Here is a 19,068-nt window from a genome sequence, read left to right as displayed (position 1 = left end):
CCACTTGAGCTGTGAAACAAAATGAGACTGCTTCACATCTACTGAAGCAGAACTTCTTGTTTCAAATTCAGTGAAGAACGTGCCATTGAGTAAAAATTATTTGGCTTGAACTAGTGAGCCTGTTTTCAAGAGAAATATTCAATTTTATCAGCTCTCAGTTTTGAAGCCTCAATGCTGAGTTAAATCCTCCTAAGCCAAAAACAGAGATTCAACTGGTTAAATAGATTTGTTCCTTGGTAGCAATAAGAGACTGACAAGACAAGAGGAAGTAAATGTCATGTTTTTAATGCCAATTTGAACAGTCTCCCGTGAAGTCAAAGCACCAAACGTTGGGTCTCTTTCAGCGAAGCCTAATGGCACTGCATTAGGAACCTGCACAGACACACCTTGTTTTCAGTATTCATCACTGAAGGGGTACTCTGGATGGTCACGCCACCTGTGGATAGGTCAGATTGAACAAGTGAGATTCCTGGGAGAAGCAGGATGTCGCATCATTGCTGTAGTTGTCCTATGCCTAGCAAACCTCCTCTCTTCCTTGCAATATGTAGATGGCCTTCATGGAAGGCTCTTTTGCTTATTCAGAAGCTATCTGCTCTGAATAATGTTCCCTGCAGAGTTGGAAGCAAACCTGTGCATTTAAGGAGAGGACAGCAAAGGATGATTTTGCAGATCTGCAGACTGCATACCTTAATGAGAGTTTGGGTGTCAACTATTCTCACTATACATGTGGATTTAACTCAGGTTAGTAGAAGTGTTGTAGGGAAGGGGATGGCTTCACTATGTGTTCATTGTGGAAGGGGAAGACTTTAAGATGTCTAGAAAGACCCTCAGGAATAAAGGCTATATTTGAAGGACATGTGGAGACACCAGATTGTACTACTTTGGTTTATGCACTTAGAGCTCACATGAATAGGTCTGGATCTGGTATGGTGCTTTCTTCAAGCAGCTGCCATATCCAGACTAGGTCTGGCTGTCCTCTACTTCAGCCTAGATGTAGATGCTCTGACAGGTTAGTAGCAACAGTGGCAGAGAATTTATAAAGAAGCTTTGGGGTGACCCAATTCAGGGCGGAGAAAGGGATGTTCATGGCTGCATGCTACCAAAGGTAGAGATGCTTCAGGCTTCATTTTAAAAACTGCATGGTCAGGGAATATGAATGATCCAGGATCATTATAAAAGGCAAAAAGAAAATTTCCAGGGTCAACTTTAGGTGAAAATGTTTGTCTATTTTTGGCAGACTTGAGAGAGGCTGCACTTTTTTGTTGTGGTTTTTCATGCTTGTTTTGGAAGATTATGCTAAACAACAAGCCTTAGCTTCACTAGTAATTTCTGTTAGCAAAATAAAAAGTTTCCGAAGAACGTTCTCAGGTACACAATAGCAGTTGGTTGCCTTGCCTTACAGCAGAGCACAACAAATATTGGCATTTATCCCAGCTGTGAATCCTTCTAGTCTGGAAAGGATACATTTCACAGTATTGAAGTTAACTAACTGGAAGGCATCAAGCATTTTGAATTGGCTGTGTCAAAACATTTCATTCCAATATTCAACCAAGTTGAAGTGTTTACACATTAACAGATTGAGCTGGTTCAAAAAAAAACCCCCAAGCCACAACATTTTGGCTTGTTAGGTTTCAGTGTAATTTAACAACGTCTGAATTGCCAGTGTCATAATTCTCTACTTTGCATCTATCGAGCATGCTTCCTAATCAGATCTTGCATGTTCAAAGTTCTGAGCCTTTTGAGTAAAAATTATTCACTCAGAGGAGTCAATACAGCTTGCAATAACTGGTAAGGAAGAATACCCATAGCAGGGACTAGGAGCAGAAGATAAATCAAGTGGACAGATTAATGTAAAAATTGCCCAGTGCAATACTTACAGATTTCTCCAAGGGGAGAAGAAACCATTTTGACTGAGATTTCCTGAAATGCTTATATTTTTACAAAACCTCTGCTTTCTGCTCATATGCTTAACTCATTCCACTGGTTGCAATATCCTGTTTGTATGGTCTTACACCATAAGAACAACAGACTTGCACACAGTACCCATGATAGCTGATATCTGGAAGAGCCAAAGGACAGTTGATTTTTTCCATTCCTTCTGGCATTTGTATTGCAGCAGTTGAAGTTTTTGCACAAAACTGACTAACAAAAAGTCTTTTTCTATGAACGTTTGACTTTTTCATATACATATTTTTGGATGAGATAAGAAATCTCTTCAGGTTGGTAACTCATCTGTTGCAGTGTCATTTCCAGACACTTTGGTGTGAGAACAGATAGGTGTTTAGCTGCTTCTTACAAGACAACATCACTTTTCCAAGGAAGCATTTTTCACAGTTCAGGTCAGACTGTATTTAAGCTTTTTTCCCCAAACATAGCACTCCTGTGAAAAATAGGTCTCACAATGTCCATCCTATGCATCCTGTTTTCCTTGTCCACAGTGTCCTCCTGTGACCAAATTTGGTCTAATAAAGCAAAACATTTAGTTTATTAGGTTTTGGATTAGTGGCTTAGAAAGTTCTTCTGTGGGTGCTTTAGATCCTTTAAACTTTGCTTCTGGAAAAGGCTTTTTTGTACCAAAGTTACATTTTGTGTATATACTCACTAAAAGTTTAAATGATGTTATAGCTCAACTTAAATATTAAAAAAAACCCAAGCAATTTCAAATACCAAAGCACACAATTATCTGCTAGGCCATTTGTGAGAAGCCTTCTGTAACTAAGTGCTGCTAATTGATGGAAGGCTATTTTAAGTTTTAAGAAACTAAAGCTTCAGAGCACCTGGCTGAGCCAAAATGTGAAATATTAACTCCATTATGATGTTTTTATCTTAGATCATATTTCCTATCATATCTATGCATCACAGTAAATGGTTCATTTGTTCCTTTGCAACATTCCTCCCGTCTTTTGAGCAATAGTCATTGTTTCAGAGTGCTAAGAAGCTCCTTCATTTCATTAGTTCTAGTGCTTGAGCACACTACAGTTTGTCAAGACATAGATAATCCAAGGTAAAGAGGAATGCATGGAAATTAATCTCTAGCATTTGGCTATACATTGAGTGTCCTGAAAAATGGAAAGTGTAAAGCTTAGCCATAAACTGTAGGAAAAACAAATGGTCTCATTCTCTGGAAGAGGAGATGTTGGATCAGTCTGAGCCTTCTGAGCTAGTGCAGGTTAAAACGATCTTGGGTGGTAAGCTTTAGATCACAAGCAGCAAGAGATCAAGTCTTGTTAGTTATCAGAAGAGGTAATTAGGAAGTAATCTAGCAGTTAAACGAGCTGCATGGTTTTCTGCTTTCCATTTAAAAAGATACAACTCAATGTGACAGAAAGAGAGGGAAGTGTCTGAAGAAGATGGTGTTAGATGAAGGGCCAAAACAAAGTTTCTAACCACTTGTGGTCACTAAGATGCATCATCTTTTATGAGGAAGTTGGGTAGGCAAATTCTGATGTTCTGACCAAAGGACTAAGTGAGGAGTAGAGCTTTCCCTAAATTAGCTCTGTAGTTTCATATAACAGTGCTCTTAATTCCTAGCCTTCCACATGGCAATTTAGGACAAGTTGTCTCTGGGGACACTAGGGTCAAAATCCATAATCCATTGTACTCAAGTAGAAATGTGGCTTGCTGAGCACTGGAAGGCAAGATGGGAAGGAGGCGAAAGACAAGAATGTGCTCCTATTTGAATTTCAGCTCTGGTGTCCACACTGATAGACAGGGGGAGTGCTACACCTTGTGAGTGGCTGAGACCATCATCACAACAAACAGCAGAAAGTGTTCAAGGAGATGGAGCAGCAATGGAATATCCAGATACAGTCACTTTCTACTGGGTGGGCTTTTGACATCTGAGCTGTAAGCAAGTATTGGACACTTATTTTGGCAACAGGTCCATGAGAATATTCAGGCTGCATTAAAGACCTCCTATATTTAAGCCTTACCTTAAAATAAGGTGGTCTGTACAAAAATTGATATTAAAAAGAAGTGATTTAAAAACAAACACACAAACAAAACCCAACAAACAAACAAAAAAGACCCCAAAAAAACCCAAACCCTGAAAAGACAGGAATGTTCTGTGAGGATATAGGATTCCACCTGGACTTACATTAACAGTTCCACATAACGAACGTTTTTGTTCAGGGCTTCAATTTCTTTCATCTCTTTCTCAGTGAGGGAGAAGTCAAAGATCTAATGGAAGGAGATTTTCAGGAGTAAGTTAGCATTTCTTGGCACAATCAACATTCATATGTTCCAGGCTTCAGAAGGCCACTTTCTCCTCCTCCCCACTGCTGTATCCCCTACAAATCCAAAGCCTTTCTGGCACATCTATATGCAACAAACCCTCCTTAACAAAGCTGCCCCGTACCTGAAAACTGGGTAGAACAAGTCAGCCATTCCCAAACACCTACAGCCAGAAACCTTGAGCCACTGACCTACAGAATTACTTCATCTCACTTGTGCTGCTCACTGCAGCAGCTGGTGCTCTGGGATACACCACCAGCTGGAAATTTATCCACACCAGAGGGTCAGAAGACACCGAAATTTCCTCTCTGCTTTATTATTGTCCTACCATTAAGTGATGGGGACAAAGGGCATGAAATGTGGCAAAGCTTGATACTGGTCAAGCCTTGTGTCTAGAGAAAGAAATGGGTAAATTGCCTTCTGTAGTGGTCAGGCCAACATAAGTAGATTGATTCATGCACCGTCAGAGTATGAACTTACCTGGAAATTTTCCCTGATGCGTTGTGGATTGAAGCTTTTTGGGATGACCACCACCCCTCTCTGGATGTTGAAACGCAAAGCAATCTGTGCAGCTGTCTTGTTGTACTTTTTGCCAATGGCATTCAGCACAGGATCCTTCAGTAAAGGAGGGGAGGACACGTTTACCCTGGAAAAAAATTGGAAAGAAAAGAAAACAAAAAAAAGCCCCTCCTTATCTTCAATGTCAAAACATAGCAGCATCTACTTGTCTGTGGACAGAATACTGTACCTTTTTGACAAGCAGTGTGAAAGGTGGGAGAAAAGCTTTGGCACTTAGGTTGGCAGGTTGTCAAAGGCAACTTCATATGTGATGTCCTAACATTGACTTAGTTTCTACTTCCTCACCTCAGCCTCAGCATTCGTAGTTACAAACGCTTTCTGTTAGAGGAGACCTACAGAAACCTGGCATTTCTTGATGACAGCATGCAGCCGGAGCTTTGCAAGTTTACATTCACAACAGTAATATTTAGACACTAAATTTCAAAACTACTTTGAAAAATGAGGACGAAGGTGTTTTTCACAGAGACCCAGCAGTGGAGAACTATTATTTTTTTCCTGGATGGTGGCCCTGCTCTTAGAAAGTAACATGGAGACTTACCATGATTCATCCCTTGAGGTTCCCAATGGGCTGTACCCAACAATAACAATGTCATGTTGTCTGCAAAATTCTAAGAGTTTGGGTTGGGTGAAATAAGGATGACATTCGACCTACAAAAGTAATGTAGAAAGAATGATTAATCAACAGGACCAGATATAGAAGCAGATGGTGTCCCAGTATTTGTGAGAACTACAGACCAGGTGATGCTTTCAGGAAAGGATACATGTAAGTTAAGGAATAAGGTAACTCAAATCTGTGGTTAGTCTTCTAATTGTACATTGCTGGATGATTAATTTTTTTTTTTGGTGGACAGCAGATCAACATCTGTGATTATTATTTGTTTTCAAGGAATTTCTATTGGCCCCCACTGGAAAGGTGGCAATAAGTGGGGGTTCTAGAGTTGTGGGAAGCTCACTGGAAAAGTAGGCTGAGAAGGTAACACACCTCATGTGGACCAGATCTTTGTTTCTCTGCCTCTTACATTCAGAACAAATAATCTGATGATGTTTTTAGGTGAAGTGTTTGCATAGGCTGTCCTAGATAGAAAGGTGAGGGGAGGATACGTAAAAGGTGGGACATCTCCATAACAGTTATGACCTTGTTTCAAATGCTGCTCTCCCACATAGCAAATACTGTGCATCATTCCCTTATGGGCAGGGATTTTCTGGCCATGTTCTCAGACTCTGGGAAAGGGATGCCTACAAGGTGACAGAGCAGCCACTGTTCGTAGACAGTCTGAAGCTAGCTGGCACATCTATGCTCGCTGGCTAGCTGCCCTAAGCTGGGCTTAATCTTTTGCCCAGTTTCCCTCGAACCCAGGAAGCAGCAGCAATGCTCAGTGCAGTCTTAGGGGCATGCCAGAAACAGCAATTGTATTTTGCACCCGCTGGGCATGTTAATACCAGTGAGGGGTGCTGGAATTTCCTCCTCTCACAGACTGCCTTTCCCTGCAGACCAAAGACAGAAATGAAGGCTATGGCCAGCCTCCATGCCCTGTTTCATGTCAATCCCAGCCCTTCAGGCCATGAAGTTGGTCCCATTTGGTCACTGGCCTCTTCTCTGGTATTGCTAACATGGATATTTGTCTGTGCCAGATGAGTCAGTAGAGCTTCCCAGTGATTTCTAGGAAACACAGTGAGCTGCCAAATGCCAGAGTCAAAGGTACTGGGTGTTCAGATAGGTTCCTGCTACTACCCATCTTCTCTGAGTCCCGCTACTGTAATGATAAATTCTGTAACTCAGACATGCCTAATTGTCTTCATGGGCTTGTTCAGCTCAAGTCAGTCTCTCAATGGGGTATCCACTTTAATTTAGGTTTTCCTCTAACTCTTACTGACATCTTATAGGAAAGGCAAAAGAGAGCAAGTACAGGGAATTCTAATGACTTTTAAACTTGAGAAGATTAGTGTGACTCAGGAACCCCGATACTCAGGGTTGTTTTGATTCGGTGTCAGCTGAGGTAGACATGACCTCATTGAGAACTGGTTAGCCCTGAATGATTAATCTTGGAAATTTTTTGGACTTGAATTGAGGTACATGGCAGAGATTGAAGATCTGTATTGACTCAGCATTCAACCTTGTTACAGAGCTTGGTACAGAGGCACCAGTTTTATAGTCCTGGAGCAGGAACTAAGGAGACCGATCTTTCCAGCATCTTTAAATATCTATCATTAGCCTAGATAGGATGAGTAATATTTTCAAGCTAGAAATGAAAGTGTGACAGTATGGAGGGCAGCATCTGTGGCACAGTGTACGTCACCCTTCTGCACGTGGTGGCCAGGGCCACCTGTTGCCTCTGAGTTCTCTCCAGGACAGTGGCACCATCACAAGTGCTGCCCTCTGCTTGCAGTCCTACCTGGTTGCTGACAGGTTTGTACTTAAGCCCTGGCTTGTTCAGGATCATCTCCAGCTGCCTGCGGTTGAAATTGGATACGCCAATAGACTTTGCCAAGCCTGCATCTTTACATGCTTCCATTGCCTGCAAAGAAAGCAAAGACAAGTTGAGTCCCACATATTGGCTTGATTCCTTGAAGCATGTGTTTTAGAGACAGGTAGAATATAGACCATTCTTGAGACTGCAGAAAAACCTTTGCTGTGGCAGAACTAACAGCTTTACTAGCATGAGAGATGGTGCCATCCTGCTCTCCTAAACTCTGTTCCTATGTAGACCCACTTTCCAGACCAAACCCTAATGTTTTATACCTCCTGTGAAGGTAGAATTTGTCTGGAGAGCAGAAAGATATAGGTATGTGAGTGCCAGACATCTGCTTTCAAAGGGTTTTGTTTACTTTATGCTGCTTCAGCACTGCCCTAAAGCTGGAAAAGTGAGAGTGAACAAAGCAGATTGCTTTCCTGATAAGTCAGTTTATTCCTTTTGATTATACAAGAGTTTTTTATATGAAGTATCTATCCAGTGAAATCCCCTAAATATCTGGCAAGGCACACTACAAAACCAACACAGAAAACTTCAGTACAGTGTAAAGTAGGAAAAAAAAGTAGGCAAGAGAGGAATTCTAGATTTTCTGCACTTCGGACTAATCTTAACAGATGAGAAAGCCTTAGGAATACTGGATATTAATACATGCCCTGGTCTTCACTAGCTTCATCTGCTGGCTTGTAAAGGGGAGAGTGGGTCCTTTCCTATGATCTTCCTCTTTGCCCCAGAAACTCTGCACACAAATGATTTAGTGACTGTTTGAGGCAGAGCAGACCCCACTGTGGAGCTGGATACTGCTCCTGCCAGTTTTGTTATTCCTTTCTGTCTCGCAGGAGCTGAAAGCAGGAAGGTAAGAGGCACCATGTATTTGATGACCTCTAGTTGGCCTCATATGCTTTGTATCACTCAGTGACAAGTCAGCAAATATAGTCATCTGGAGCCATTTTTGCCTGCTAGCACCATACTGAGAGACTGACATTATCTGGATTGAGTTTAGCCAGTTTTAATTAGATTGATGCTATTATTTGCAGACACTCACCATCACCTATTTTTCTCTCGGTTTATTAGCTGAAGAGAGTGATCTGCTACAATATATCCTCTACAATGAGCACCAGCTTGAAGACCAAAATATAAGTGTTCAGACAGCTGCTGCTTTTTAACATTTAAGCAACCAGCCCTGTGAAAAGGAGGAATGAACTGCATCAGCCAAAGGCAAGGGTAACACAAACAGCAAATGTGGAAGTCCCCATTCCCTCCGAGACCCAGCCTGGATGGCTCAGCTGCCAAGGGAAAGCCCAAGCATCCCCTCGTCTCTTTCCTGCTCTGAACTTTCACTCAGTTTCACCCATTCAGCATCTTTATCTGCTGTACCTCAAGTAGAGCTAAACTGGGACACGCTTATCCAACTCCGGACAGTGCAAGCTCAAGTGAAACATGTAGTAGCCCATGTCATCTTTGCTGGTGTGAACTGGGCTGAATTAGTGATGATTTACAGCAGCCCTGTTGCAGAAGGAGAGCTGACCAGTTTTGGCCATGAATTTAAGAGTGCCCAAGACTTCAAAGGCAGGCTAGTGATGAGATTGCTAATCACACTTTCTGCCTCATCTGCGATCCAGAAGCCAAGTGGCAGTAAGCTTTAGGAGACATCTGGCTATATGACTAGAATGCATAATAAACAAATTTAGGATGCTAGCTTTCAGGCAAATGCTACTTCCCTCCAAGATTTCTTAGCAGCGAAACCTTGCTTTTTCATCTGATAATTAAATTTAGAAGTGAGTGAACTTGTTCTGATGGCAAGGGTTTGTGTTTTTTGTTGTTGTTTGGGATTTTTTTGTGTGGGGGATTTTTTATGGTGAGCTTTAGGGCAATTTCTGTTTTATCTTGAAGGTGAAAAGCTTTCTTTTTTTTGAGGAGGATCCAGTCACTTCTTAGAGCTCCAACTTTCTCCTGTTGTAAAGATCTGATAAGGAGGAGAGACTGGTAAAAATGTACAGATACCTCAACTAGCAAGTAGAGACTGCAGTCTCTGACAGAACGAATATGGATGTCAGATATTTTGACAATGTTTTATTTTGTTATAAAAATAATTAAATTATGGCAAGAAGCAACATCCTTAGGAACAGAAGTGAAATTTGTCCATCAAACTAGTAGAATTTGATCTGTTTGCCCTGTCAGTATGCTTCAGCTCTGTTTATGGAAGCCAAAAGTAAAACTGAGAATGAGGATCTGTGTTTTTAAAGCATATATGGATGGATGTTGTGTTTGCTTACCTCCCAAGTGGCACATAAGTTTGTTTCATGGTAGATAAATTTTCCATTTTCATCTTTTGGGTAGATTACATCTCCAGGCTGAAAAGTAAAGGCACACTTTTGCACTTTAAAGAAAAAAAATTCACTCCTCAGAACAAAGATTTTTCCTCAGACTCTGTTTCTACTAGCAAACAACACCACCATCACAATTAAAAGCTTTCTGAAACACCCTAAATTCAACAGGTTGTTCATGCTGGGCTTACCACATTCTCCACTGCTAGATCGTCCTTGGATACGCTTCTGAACTTTCACATGAGTGCACACTCAGGACTTCGCAGGTGGCCTTGTTTTTCAATAAACTTTTGGCCTTTAAATTATGGCATCCAAAGGACTAGTCTCCTTTCAAAGGGCTGGGTTAGAATACCAACCTGTATTCTCTTCCACTTCTTCCCTCCTTTCTTCCCCTGTCTCCCTTTCTGCCCCTCACCTGATCCTGCTGGTGTCTTAGACACTTGGGAAGAGTTCCAGCTCTGTCCAGCTCCCAACAGTTGGAGGGACTATTTCCAAGAGCTACTTACTAGTAGTAAAGGGCTATGTGCGTAGATATAGTACAGAGTGTAAACTTCTTAAGTGCATTATCCACCTTTGGAGCTCTTTCTTCCTATCTCTGTATCCCATAAACAAGACTTCAGAGATTAAGATGAAGATACCAGTATGAGCTGGTATCTCCCAAGCACATCTTTTTCTTATTTGCTGGCCATCTCACTGCTGTTACAAGCAATGCATTAACACCTCCCTCGCACCCTTTTTCTGATCACATTTTCACTTTTTTCATAAAAAACCCCTTCAGTGATGTTTGACATTTGATCTGACTTCAAACTGCTACATTTCAAAGGCCTGGGTATGAGATGTTGACATGGTAACTCCTTGGGAGCAGGCAGCTGTGACTATACCATTGGTAACTGGACCCTCCCAGTTCAGTCAAGAAGTTCAAATTCAAGGCATTTAATGGGAAAAGTGAGCCTAAGGAAAATATAGCCTCAGATTTCAGAGGCCAAGGTCTAAGTTACAGGCATAAGCCTTTCTTCTCCAGATGTGCTGGTTTTCCACAATGAATTCCACAAAGGTGACTTGTTGCCTTTTTTGCTGTGTCTTGCTGGAAAAAAAAAATTACTAGGAGGTAGATGGCTGTTTGATACTTCTTTTTTTTTAAATTAGAAGACAAACTGTTTGCCATAATAACTTGAGGTGGAGAAGCCCTATTTACAAAATGACACCATGGTATTTTGGAACAAACTAATCACCCCATGATATCCCAGCAGACTCTGCAAGAGTACAAGCTCAACACATAGCAGTCGGACTTCTTTGAGTTCAGGGGATGACTCTGAATTCAAGACCATTTTACTCTGTTCCACTTCTAGTTCATTAACTTCTGTTCAACATTGCTTTTTTGTAGTAGTAAATATACAGTAATTACATTACCTAACTTTTCAAGCCTCCATTTTCCTCTATTTCTATCACTTGTGTTCTAAAAAGTGAACAAAGTCGGAATGAACAGTGCTTGAAGATGAACTTCTCTTGAGTGATATAAGTGGTGCCAGCTATTGTGGATTTTCACAAGGCTCAATCCCTCCTCCTGCCTCCAGGGAACTACACAAGGTGTTGAAGTACAGTTATATCTGCTCAGTAGTCTCTGGACAATACTTTCTCTGCTAAGCTACCTTTTTATGCAAGGGAGTTTCTACATGGAAGAACTGTCTGCAGTTAACTGTCTGGATAAAGAGAGAGAAAGTGCTGACAAAGTCAGTGTTTTGATGGTGAAACGATAGTGGTTACTGGGCCTTTGACAAGGCCTTTCAGAAGTTGGTTTCATTTATTGGTTTTGACTTTTCATGGACTACACCACACCAGCCATTCCCACAGATGCTTTTGTCTTCTTCAGAGATAGCTACACACCTTAGACTAAACATAAGGTGGCTTCCTACTGTGCTGCTGTATGAGCACTGAAACAGGTGAGGACATCATACCGTCACTGTCACTATGCAGGGATCATATGTTATCACGACATGTTCAAAGTCAGGAGGCACTCCAAAAGCTACCAGACAACTTACTTGCTTATTTAAAACACAGTAGTTAATAACCACTGAGGGGAAAAGCCCTGCTCCCATTATAATAATTTCATCACCAATGCAGATGCAGAAAGACAGGTCTGTGCATCTCATTGCTTTCACAAAATGGTCAAGTGGACTTTTTCAAGAGAGCAATTTCAAAAACTTCCTGAATCCTATTGTATAAATTAAGGGCAATAGGAAATAAAATATTGTGGTCCCTTCCAACCTGGTATTCTGTGAAATAGTGAGGCCATGGGTCTGTTTTGGTTTATTCTCTTAAACTGACAAGATACTTGGAAAGACTTGTTCTATGTAATGTTAAAGTGCCTGCTTTACTGCCAGGTGACAGAAGCTGGGAGGCATTTGAAGATCATTTAGTGCACCTTGCTTACTGATGGAGCAGTCATCTGAGCAGAGCCCCCTAGAAAACCTGCCAGTGGGCACATGATGGCCTGGAAGAGACCTGTTCCTGCTGGTCATCTACCTTGCAAGAGTAGAGGGGCTGAGCACCACTGCTGGGCTAAAGGGAAGAAGAACCAAAGTCCTGACTGGGAAATCTGCGTGAGGGAAAAAATACAGGGAGGTGTGGGCTAATGTTGGTAGGTCAGTCAATAATGCCACTTCAGATTTCAGTCATTCTTCATCCACTGTGGCATGGTGGGGCTTTCCTCCTCTGAGTGGTGCTCTGTGAAAACAGATTCCTGTGAGATTCTGCCTACAGGGCCCTGCAGAGGCATGTTTCCTACTTGTTTCAGAGTGTGACCTTAAGCTTTGTCTCAAGTTCTTCACTGATTTCTAAGCAGAGACTAGTTTTGCTAGAAGGCTTTTGGGGAAACAGGTAAGCACCAACATTTGCCAAGTAGGAGTTTGTTAGTGTTACACCTGCACACTCCTGACCAAAGACAAGCATCACCTGTGGGATGAGTGTATTTGTGAGAAAGGAGACAAAGAAAGGAAACTTGTCACCATTGAAGAAAAAAAAAATAAAGGCTGTGTGTGTGTGTGTGTGTGTGTTCTTTTTGTATTTGGCACAGAAAATGAATATTTTTCAGGCAAAAAACAACATTCTTCTCTCTTCTCAAGGGGAACATGAATGTATCTCCAGGACAGCTACTCCTTTAACAACTCAGATTGTTGATACAGGCCTCAGGGAGTCAGATGTACATTACTTTAAAGCCAGCTGTCTATATCTTTATATTGTGAGACCATGACCTTCACTATGTGGGAGAATGAACTACTAGAGAATACAAACACAAGCAAAAGGAAACAGGAAATTGCAAGTGGTGGGAAATTTTTAAAAATGTACCCAAAAGGATTCTATACATGGGACTGTATAAATAAAGTTTTAGTATCTGAGTCCAGTTAGTCCTGTACAGGTCTTAATGGTATATTACTTCCTTGGGAAAAAAGGAACTGCAGGTCTAAGGTGACTGTTTCACTGGTAAATTGCTTCCTATTTGATGGTTCTGGCAGTTTGGAATCCATAGTAAAATGTAATTTTAATAATCAGAGAGCTATCTTCCTTGCATAAAGAGGCCAGTTTAAAGCTTAGACATCCCACAGAAGCAATTAGTCAGCTGATTGCCTGACCCCATTGTCTCCAAGAAAAAAAGTATATAATTGGTTCAAAACCACTTCAATATGTTTTGAATCTCATTCTTTTAGTTTCACTATTTAATTTGCCTTTATATCATGTAGTTGCAGAAGAAAATTGTAAACCAAGGTACAAATGGTGGTGAAACCAGAAGGCTTGGGAACTAGAAAGAGCTTGTTCAAAGGGAGACATGCAACTCCAGTGTGAGCTCCTTGCATTCAAAGGTTTTGGCTACAAGTTGCCCAGACCCAGCAGTGTGAAGGAATTTCAGCTTTAACTTCTGAGAGAGGTGGACAACCCATGTTTGAGGCCAACTATGATTTACTGAAGCTGTTCAAGAGGAGCATTGGAGTTAAGGAGATTAAGATCATAACCATAGTTTTCCTAGTGGCTTTAATACTAGTGAGGCCATTCAGGTTTTGGGACAGAGTAAGGAAATCAACTTGATGGCTTTTTCCCCTTTCCCTCTGCCCATCCAAACTTTACTCCTAGCCCTTTGCTGCGCTGTATAACCATTTTCCTCCAGTGACTCCCTCCTTATGGCTTAGAGAGGATTAAGACACGTGTGCTACTTCAGCTACACTAACTCTTCAGCACAGGAATTGTTCAACCTCAGTCAGGAGATCTGTCCTTCCAGTGGAGACCCCCCGTGCTATGGCTGTCAGTAACTTCTCTCATCCCACCTGTAAGCATCTCTTTGTGTGGGTGGTGCACAGACATGTATGCATACAGTAAATATCAAACGTTGTCAGGCCAAAGTGCTATTTTCAACATGGACTGGAAGCTGTGAAGAGGATGCTAGATGAAGACCTTGATTCAAGCCGACCATCCACTTTTTAGGGCAATTTTAATTTTTACCTTGAAGGCCATTGGCAGCTCAATAATGTAGAGGTCAACGTAGTCCAGCTGCAGTATCTTCAGGGTTTTCTCCAGTGTGGGACGCACAAGCTCTGGTGGATGGCAGGTATTCCACAGCTGCGGAGGCAAGCACAGGCTCTCTTTTGGGTGCCAGGAGGAATAGTGAGCATCCTCCAGGTGCCCCCTGCTCCGCGCGCGCGCGCACACACACACACACTCTCTCTTGTTCTCACAGAGCCCATTATGCACAGCACAAAGACTTTGTGGTCTGCAACATTGCAAGACAAAGGTGAGGGGCCTTATCCTGTCCTCTGTCAGAAGCAGATGTAGAGGTTAAGACAGGAATCCTTGCCCAGGACTGTCCCAGTAAAGCCATTGCACATTTGTTCATTACAAGACAGGTTCTTCTGAGTTGAGTATATTGCAAACTCTTGCTCAATTAACTTAGGCAGATTCCATTTGTTTTTTGAGCTTTCCAAGCATATGCTTTCACTGGAAAACTATGTTCCCACAAGAAATCTGTGGTCAGTTTTATGCTTGAAGGCAGAAGCTTAGATCATGTGAGTTTGCTATTGAACAACCAAGCACCCAGCACAAGGAGACTCTTTTGGTTTTCTCCTGTGCTTATGGAGCCCAAGTGACTGCCTGACCTAGGAAGTTTTAATTTACCCCCCAGTCCTCACTGAAAGATGCATTATTGTTTAGTTACCATAAGGAAGGTATGACTAGTTAAAGTGCAGCCTTTTCTTTAATCATAACTGCTTCCTTGCTGGGTTGTGCCCTGAGATTGCTGTGCTTACTTGATTAGATTTCAGTACTATCTCTAACTGAACTCTGCTGATGCAAATCTCTTGCAAGAATAAAAGCATAGCATGGTAATTAGTAACCACGAGCTCTTTGTAAACTGATTGCTGTACTTAAAATTGACAAAAACCAGAATTAACATACAATACGAGGTTTAAAGTGTCATTGGCTTGCACACAAGAAGTTGGGCTACTTTATCTCCTGTTTTCAATGCACAGAATTGATATGTGGAGTCATGTTGAGGTTTTTGGCACATTTATTAGCTGGAAAAATGTGCTGGCTGTTGGTATGGTCATTGTCTAGCCAGTTCTGCTACCAAAGCTGGCAGTCACCATGTGCCAAGGTATAGAATGAATACGTTCTTGAGACATGAAACACTTGATTCGCCATTTTCAGGAGAAGATAATGATTATAGGTGTCAAAGAACATAGCCTTGGTAAGTTTTAAAGTGTTTTAGATGTTTGGAATTTTTTTTTATGATATTATTGTTTTCCTGGGGAATAACTACCTGCTCAGTTTTGCTAGCAGAGGCAAGGACATGTTATCTGAAAGTTAAGGTGTACTGAGAGCAGTACACTTGACCCTGCCCTAAGCTGACAAACCAAAACAGGGGTTGGCACCTGGAAATTCATACTAGACCTTGTCCAGCTGTATGTTGCAAGGCATGAAGAGTTTATGATCACTGGATGGTGGTTACACAGTCTGAGGTGTAATACAGCAAAGGGACCAAGGTCCTGCTCTCAGAGTTTTAAGATGTTCTGCTGGATATCCTGAAAGCCTTTCATCTATGTCTTTTTTTATTTAAGCATTTTTACATGCAAAATAAGATATTTTTTTTAGACTTAAATATAGGTAAGGATACTAATCTGTGTACCCTTCATGTGTGTAGTTTGTTTTGTTTAGTGTTTTGGAAATTTAGTAACCTGAGGGCAGTTGATAGTTTAGAAGCAGTTTTTCCAAGTGCCCTTTCTAGTCCACCACTACTGAGCTCAGTACTTGCCAGCGAATATACTGCCCTTAAAAAAACTGCAGAGGTTCTAAAGAAACAGCCTTTAGAAACAGCAAACATTTGTACTATGTTAATACATAGATGCCATGGAAACTTCAGTGTTTCATAACTGTTTTCATGATTTGTACAAGTTATTGTATTATCTACCTAAGTAGAACCCATGTAGACATTTGAGCAGTCAAAGCTGCCAGCTGGCTTTGGCATTTCAGGACATCACATTTCCTGGAAATGTTACTTCTAGTTTAATGAAAGAAATATCCTGGGATGAAAGAGGAGACCAAAAAGGTCTTGCTATATAAGCCAAGTGTGATGTTGGCAGTTGATATAAAACCTCTAAAATTTCTGGATGCTGAGCTGCTCTGCCTGATCAGCCAGCCAGCAGCACAAGCCAAGTGCAAGTGCTGATGATTTCAATGGGCAGATGCAGCCCGATTACACCAAGTCACTGTTGCAGTAACACTGCCACACTCAGTGGGGCTGTTTTAGTTAATCCCTGCTGACAGACCAGCCTTCAGTTTGTATCATCTTTGTTAAAGGAAAGATCTGCATGAGGGGCTTGAGTCTGAAGGATCTTAGGAATTTCCAGTACTTCTGATGCCGGTAAGGCTGAAACCCAAACCAACTTCTGTTGTGCAGGCTACTTTCAAGAATTGTCTACTGTATCTACAATGCTTCCCAGAAGATGCAACAGTTCATATCAGTCAGCTACCAATTGATGACTGATGTATCTACTGGTGGCTTGATATTTGCCTGTAGTTCCTAAGATACGTAAGTTCATAAGGTACATAAAACTGAAGATATATGAGCTCATAAGACAAAGGACATCCAGTCCCACTCTTTCTGCAAAGCTCAGAGCTGCTGTGAAAATGTTCGGTGAAACCTGTGAAAATCCTGAATTGTGATGGATTGAATTGGCTGCAGATTATTTTCCACTTCTGCCTTTGAACTCCTTAAAGACTACAGAGATGCTCTAATGAACTGCCACCTGAGCACCTGAAGTTTTTTCAAACACAAAGAGGACACAACAGAGAGATAAATCCATGCGTGTCCCATCTCACAGTCAAAGGCAGACTGGAACCACAGGCGTTGGCTATTGTGGTACTGTGAGTTGCAGCCCTGAGGCTTGTGGGGTCTGCAGTTCAAGGAACAACTGAACTTACAATCAAGAAATCTCATGCAGTTTCACAGGTGGCTCAATGATAAAGTTTTACCAAGAAATGCACTTTCACATAACCTGAAGGTTTATATGGGACAAAAAAAAGGCAGAGGAAGCAGTTGTGAAAGTTAGACTCAAAATTGTTAGGACATCTGGTTCTAACCTTTTGGCACAACTTTGTGGTTTTGATTTGAAATATTACTGGTAATTTGCAGTAATGAACTATAAAACTTGTAAAATATTTTGATTTATACAAATCAACATATTTGGCATATGAGAGACTGAGAGACTACCCTGATAAATGTGAAGAATTTGAGGATGTGAAGCTGTTCTCAGGATGGCAGGGTTGTTACCAGTAGAACCAAGCAGGGATCTTGGAAAAGAGTTGCATACTTTACAGGAAATTGCTTTACTTGGGAATTAGTCTATAGCTGGTAAAAATCCACTTGGTCTGCAAACTACTCAATCTGAAGCTTAGTTTCCCAGGTCACAGAGCTTAACTAAATTGCTAACAGTAAACCAAGCGTTATATCCCATGGGATCTTTCACTCTAGGAACTGAGATATTTATTTCCAAGACTGTTGAGTAACTTTTGTGGATTACATCTTACTTGGGAAAGGAGAAAGGGAAAATATTAAGCTGATATGTCCGAAGAAGGACTGTAGGAAGGGGAACTTGATAGCATAAACTCCATTAAACTGGACAGGTACCATGAACTTTCTGGGGCCATCCGATGTTTATACTGCAATATGCAATGAACACTTTCTCTTATATCTGGGATCTAGTTGTTGTAGTTTTAAGAGCTTTTGTCAGACACTTCATTGGTCAAGGGATATCATTCTTCTAGGGAGAATCAACTCTTATGGCTAAGACGTTAAAGCATTAGCTAGCTCATGCATTACTCTGGCCTTATTGCTGTAAAGCAGAAGTGTGATGACATCTTCTCTCCAAGCAGGTTGATTCATCATCCTAGACCTTTTTAATGACAGGTTATACAGTAACTAAGGGTGTAACTTGATGAGTAATTTTCTGGCAGTAGTACCAATGTAAACACTTGCTGTTCTCCCGTACACAGACACTTGCATGCACGTGCTTGCTCCCACCCCTTTCATTGGGCAATCTCACGGCAAACCTGTACAGAGAATTGTTCTAACAGAAAATAACTCATTTGCAGGATCATTGTCCAGATTGGGCTCAGTGTGTGACTATATGATTGTGTGTGCCAGCACAACGTGTGACAGTAACAGCTTAGGCAGCACTGCTGAGCGTAGCAATGGTCTTAACTTGCAGGTACTTACAATACCTGGCAAGGTGAATGTTGCATGATTCTCATTGCTAAATGAGCTTTAAACTGACAACAGCAGTGATTCCTGTGCTTTACAGCAAATATAGTGCTCATAAAGCTCTGAGGCGTTATGGGAATGCTAGGGAGGTAAAATAAAGGATGTTGGGTCTGGAAGCCCACCAGATGTTGACCACCAGCATTCTTAAAAAAACCAATTCACATAAATCCTGGATTTAGTGTAAATAACATGAGTGCAGCATCTTACCTTGCCACAGTAAAAAATGTCTTCTCGCTTGATCTTTCCTTCAGCAATCTTCTCCCGGATGGCTTGTCCCACTTCATGCTCATTGTAGTAGACAAAGGCACCATCGATATGGCGGTAACCAGTATCAATGGCAATCTTCACCGACTCCAAACAGGAACCTTTGGGAGTCTAATGGGAGAATAAAAAGAATAAACACAGTTACAGACTCCTGTAATTCGCCTCTCTTGCAATGCTATAGAGTCCCCGAGATATGCACAAGGTTCATGTTGGAATTCATCCAGTCTAACCATCCCTTACCTCTCCAGACACCTGTATTTAAACTTCTGAATAAAAATGTGCTATGAACTTTTCTTCAAAACTGCTGCAAACGTGGAACTAGGAGGAAAAAGGAGCACAGCGAAAAATTCTTCTTTTGTTTGGGAAAGAAAGAGTACTGGAGTCCTCAGAAAGC

At 41.4% G+C, this 19,068-nt stretch overlaps 1 protein-coding gene across 1 annotated transcript; it reads right to left on the bottom strand.

Annotated features, from left to right (window-relative positions):
- Window positions 1-269: 269 nt before the first annotated feature.
- LOC104545819 (3-oxo-5-beta-steroid 4-dehydrogenase) lies at window positions 270-18,785 on the bottom strand (the record flags this gene model as incomplete). The annotated part of the gene is made up of 8 exons (XM_010191040.1): window positions 270-436; window positions 4,097-4,179; window positions 4,714-4,879; window positions 5,351-5,460; window positions 7,206-7,328; window positions 9,557-9,634; window positions 14,099-14,215; window positions 18,618-18,785. Coding segments are annotated over 8 exons (888 nt in total), but the record flags the coding sequence as incomplete, so codon positions are not given.
- Between the last annotated feature and the right edge of the window lie 283 nt (window positions 18,786-19,068).

This window comes from Mesitornis unicolor, unplaced genomic scaffold, assembly GCF_000695765.1.
Source record: "Mesitornis unicolor isolate BGI_N332 unplaced genomic scaffold, ASM69576v1 scaffold28548, whole genome shotgun sequence".
NCBI lineage: Eukaryota > Metazoa > Chordata > Aves > Mesitornithiformes > Mesitornithidae > Mesitornis > Mesitornis unicolor.
This window is presented reverse-complemented; position numbering and strand designations above follow the sequence as displayed.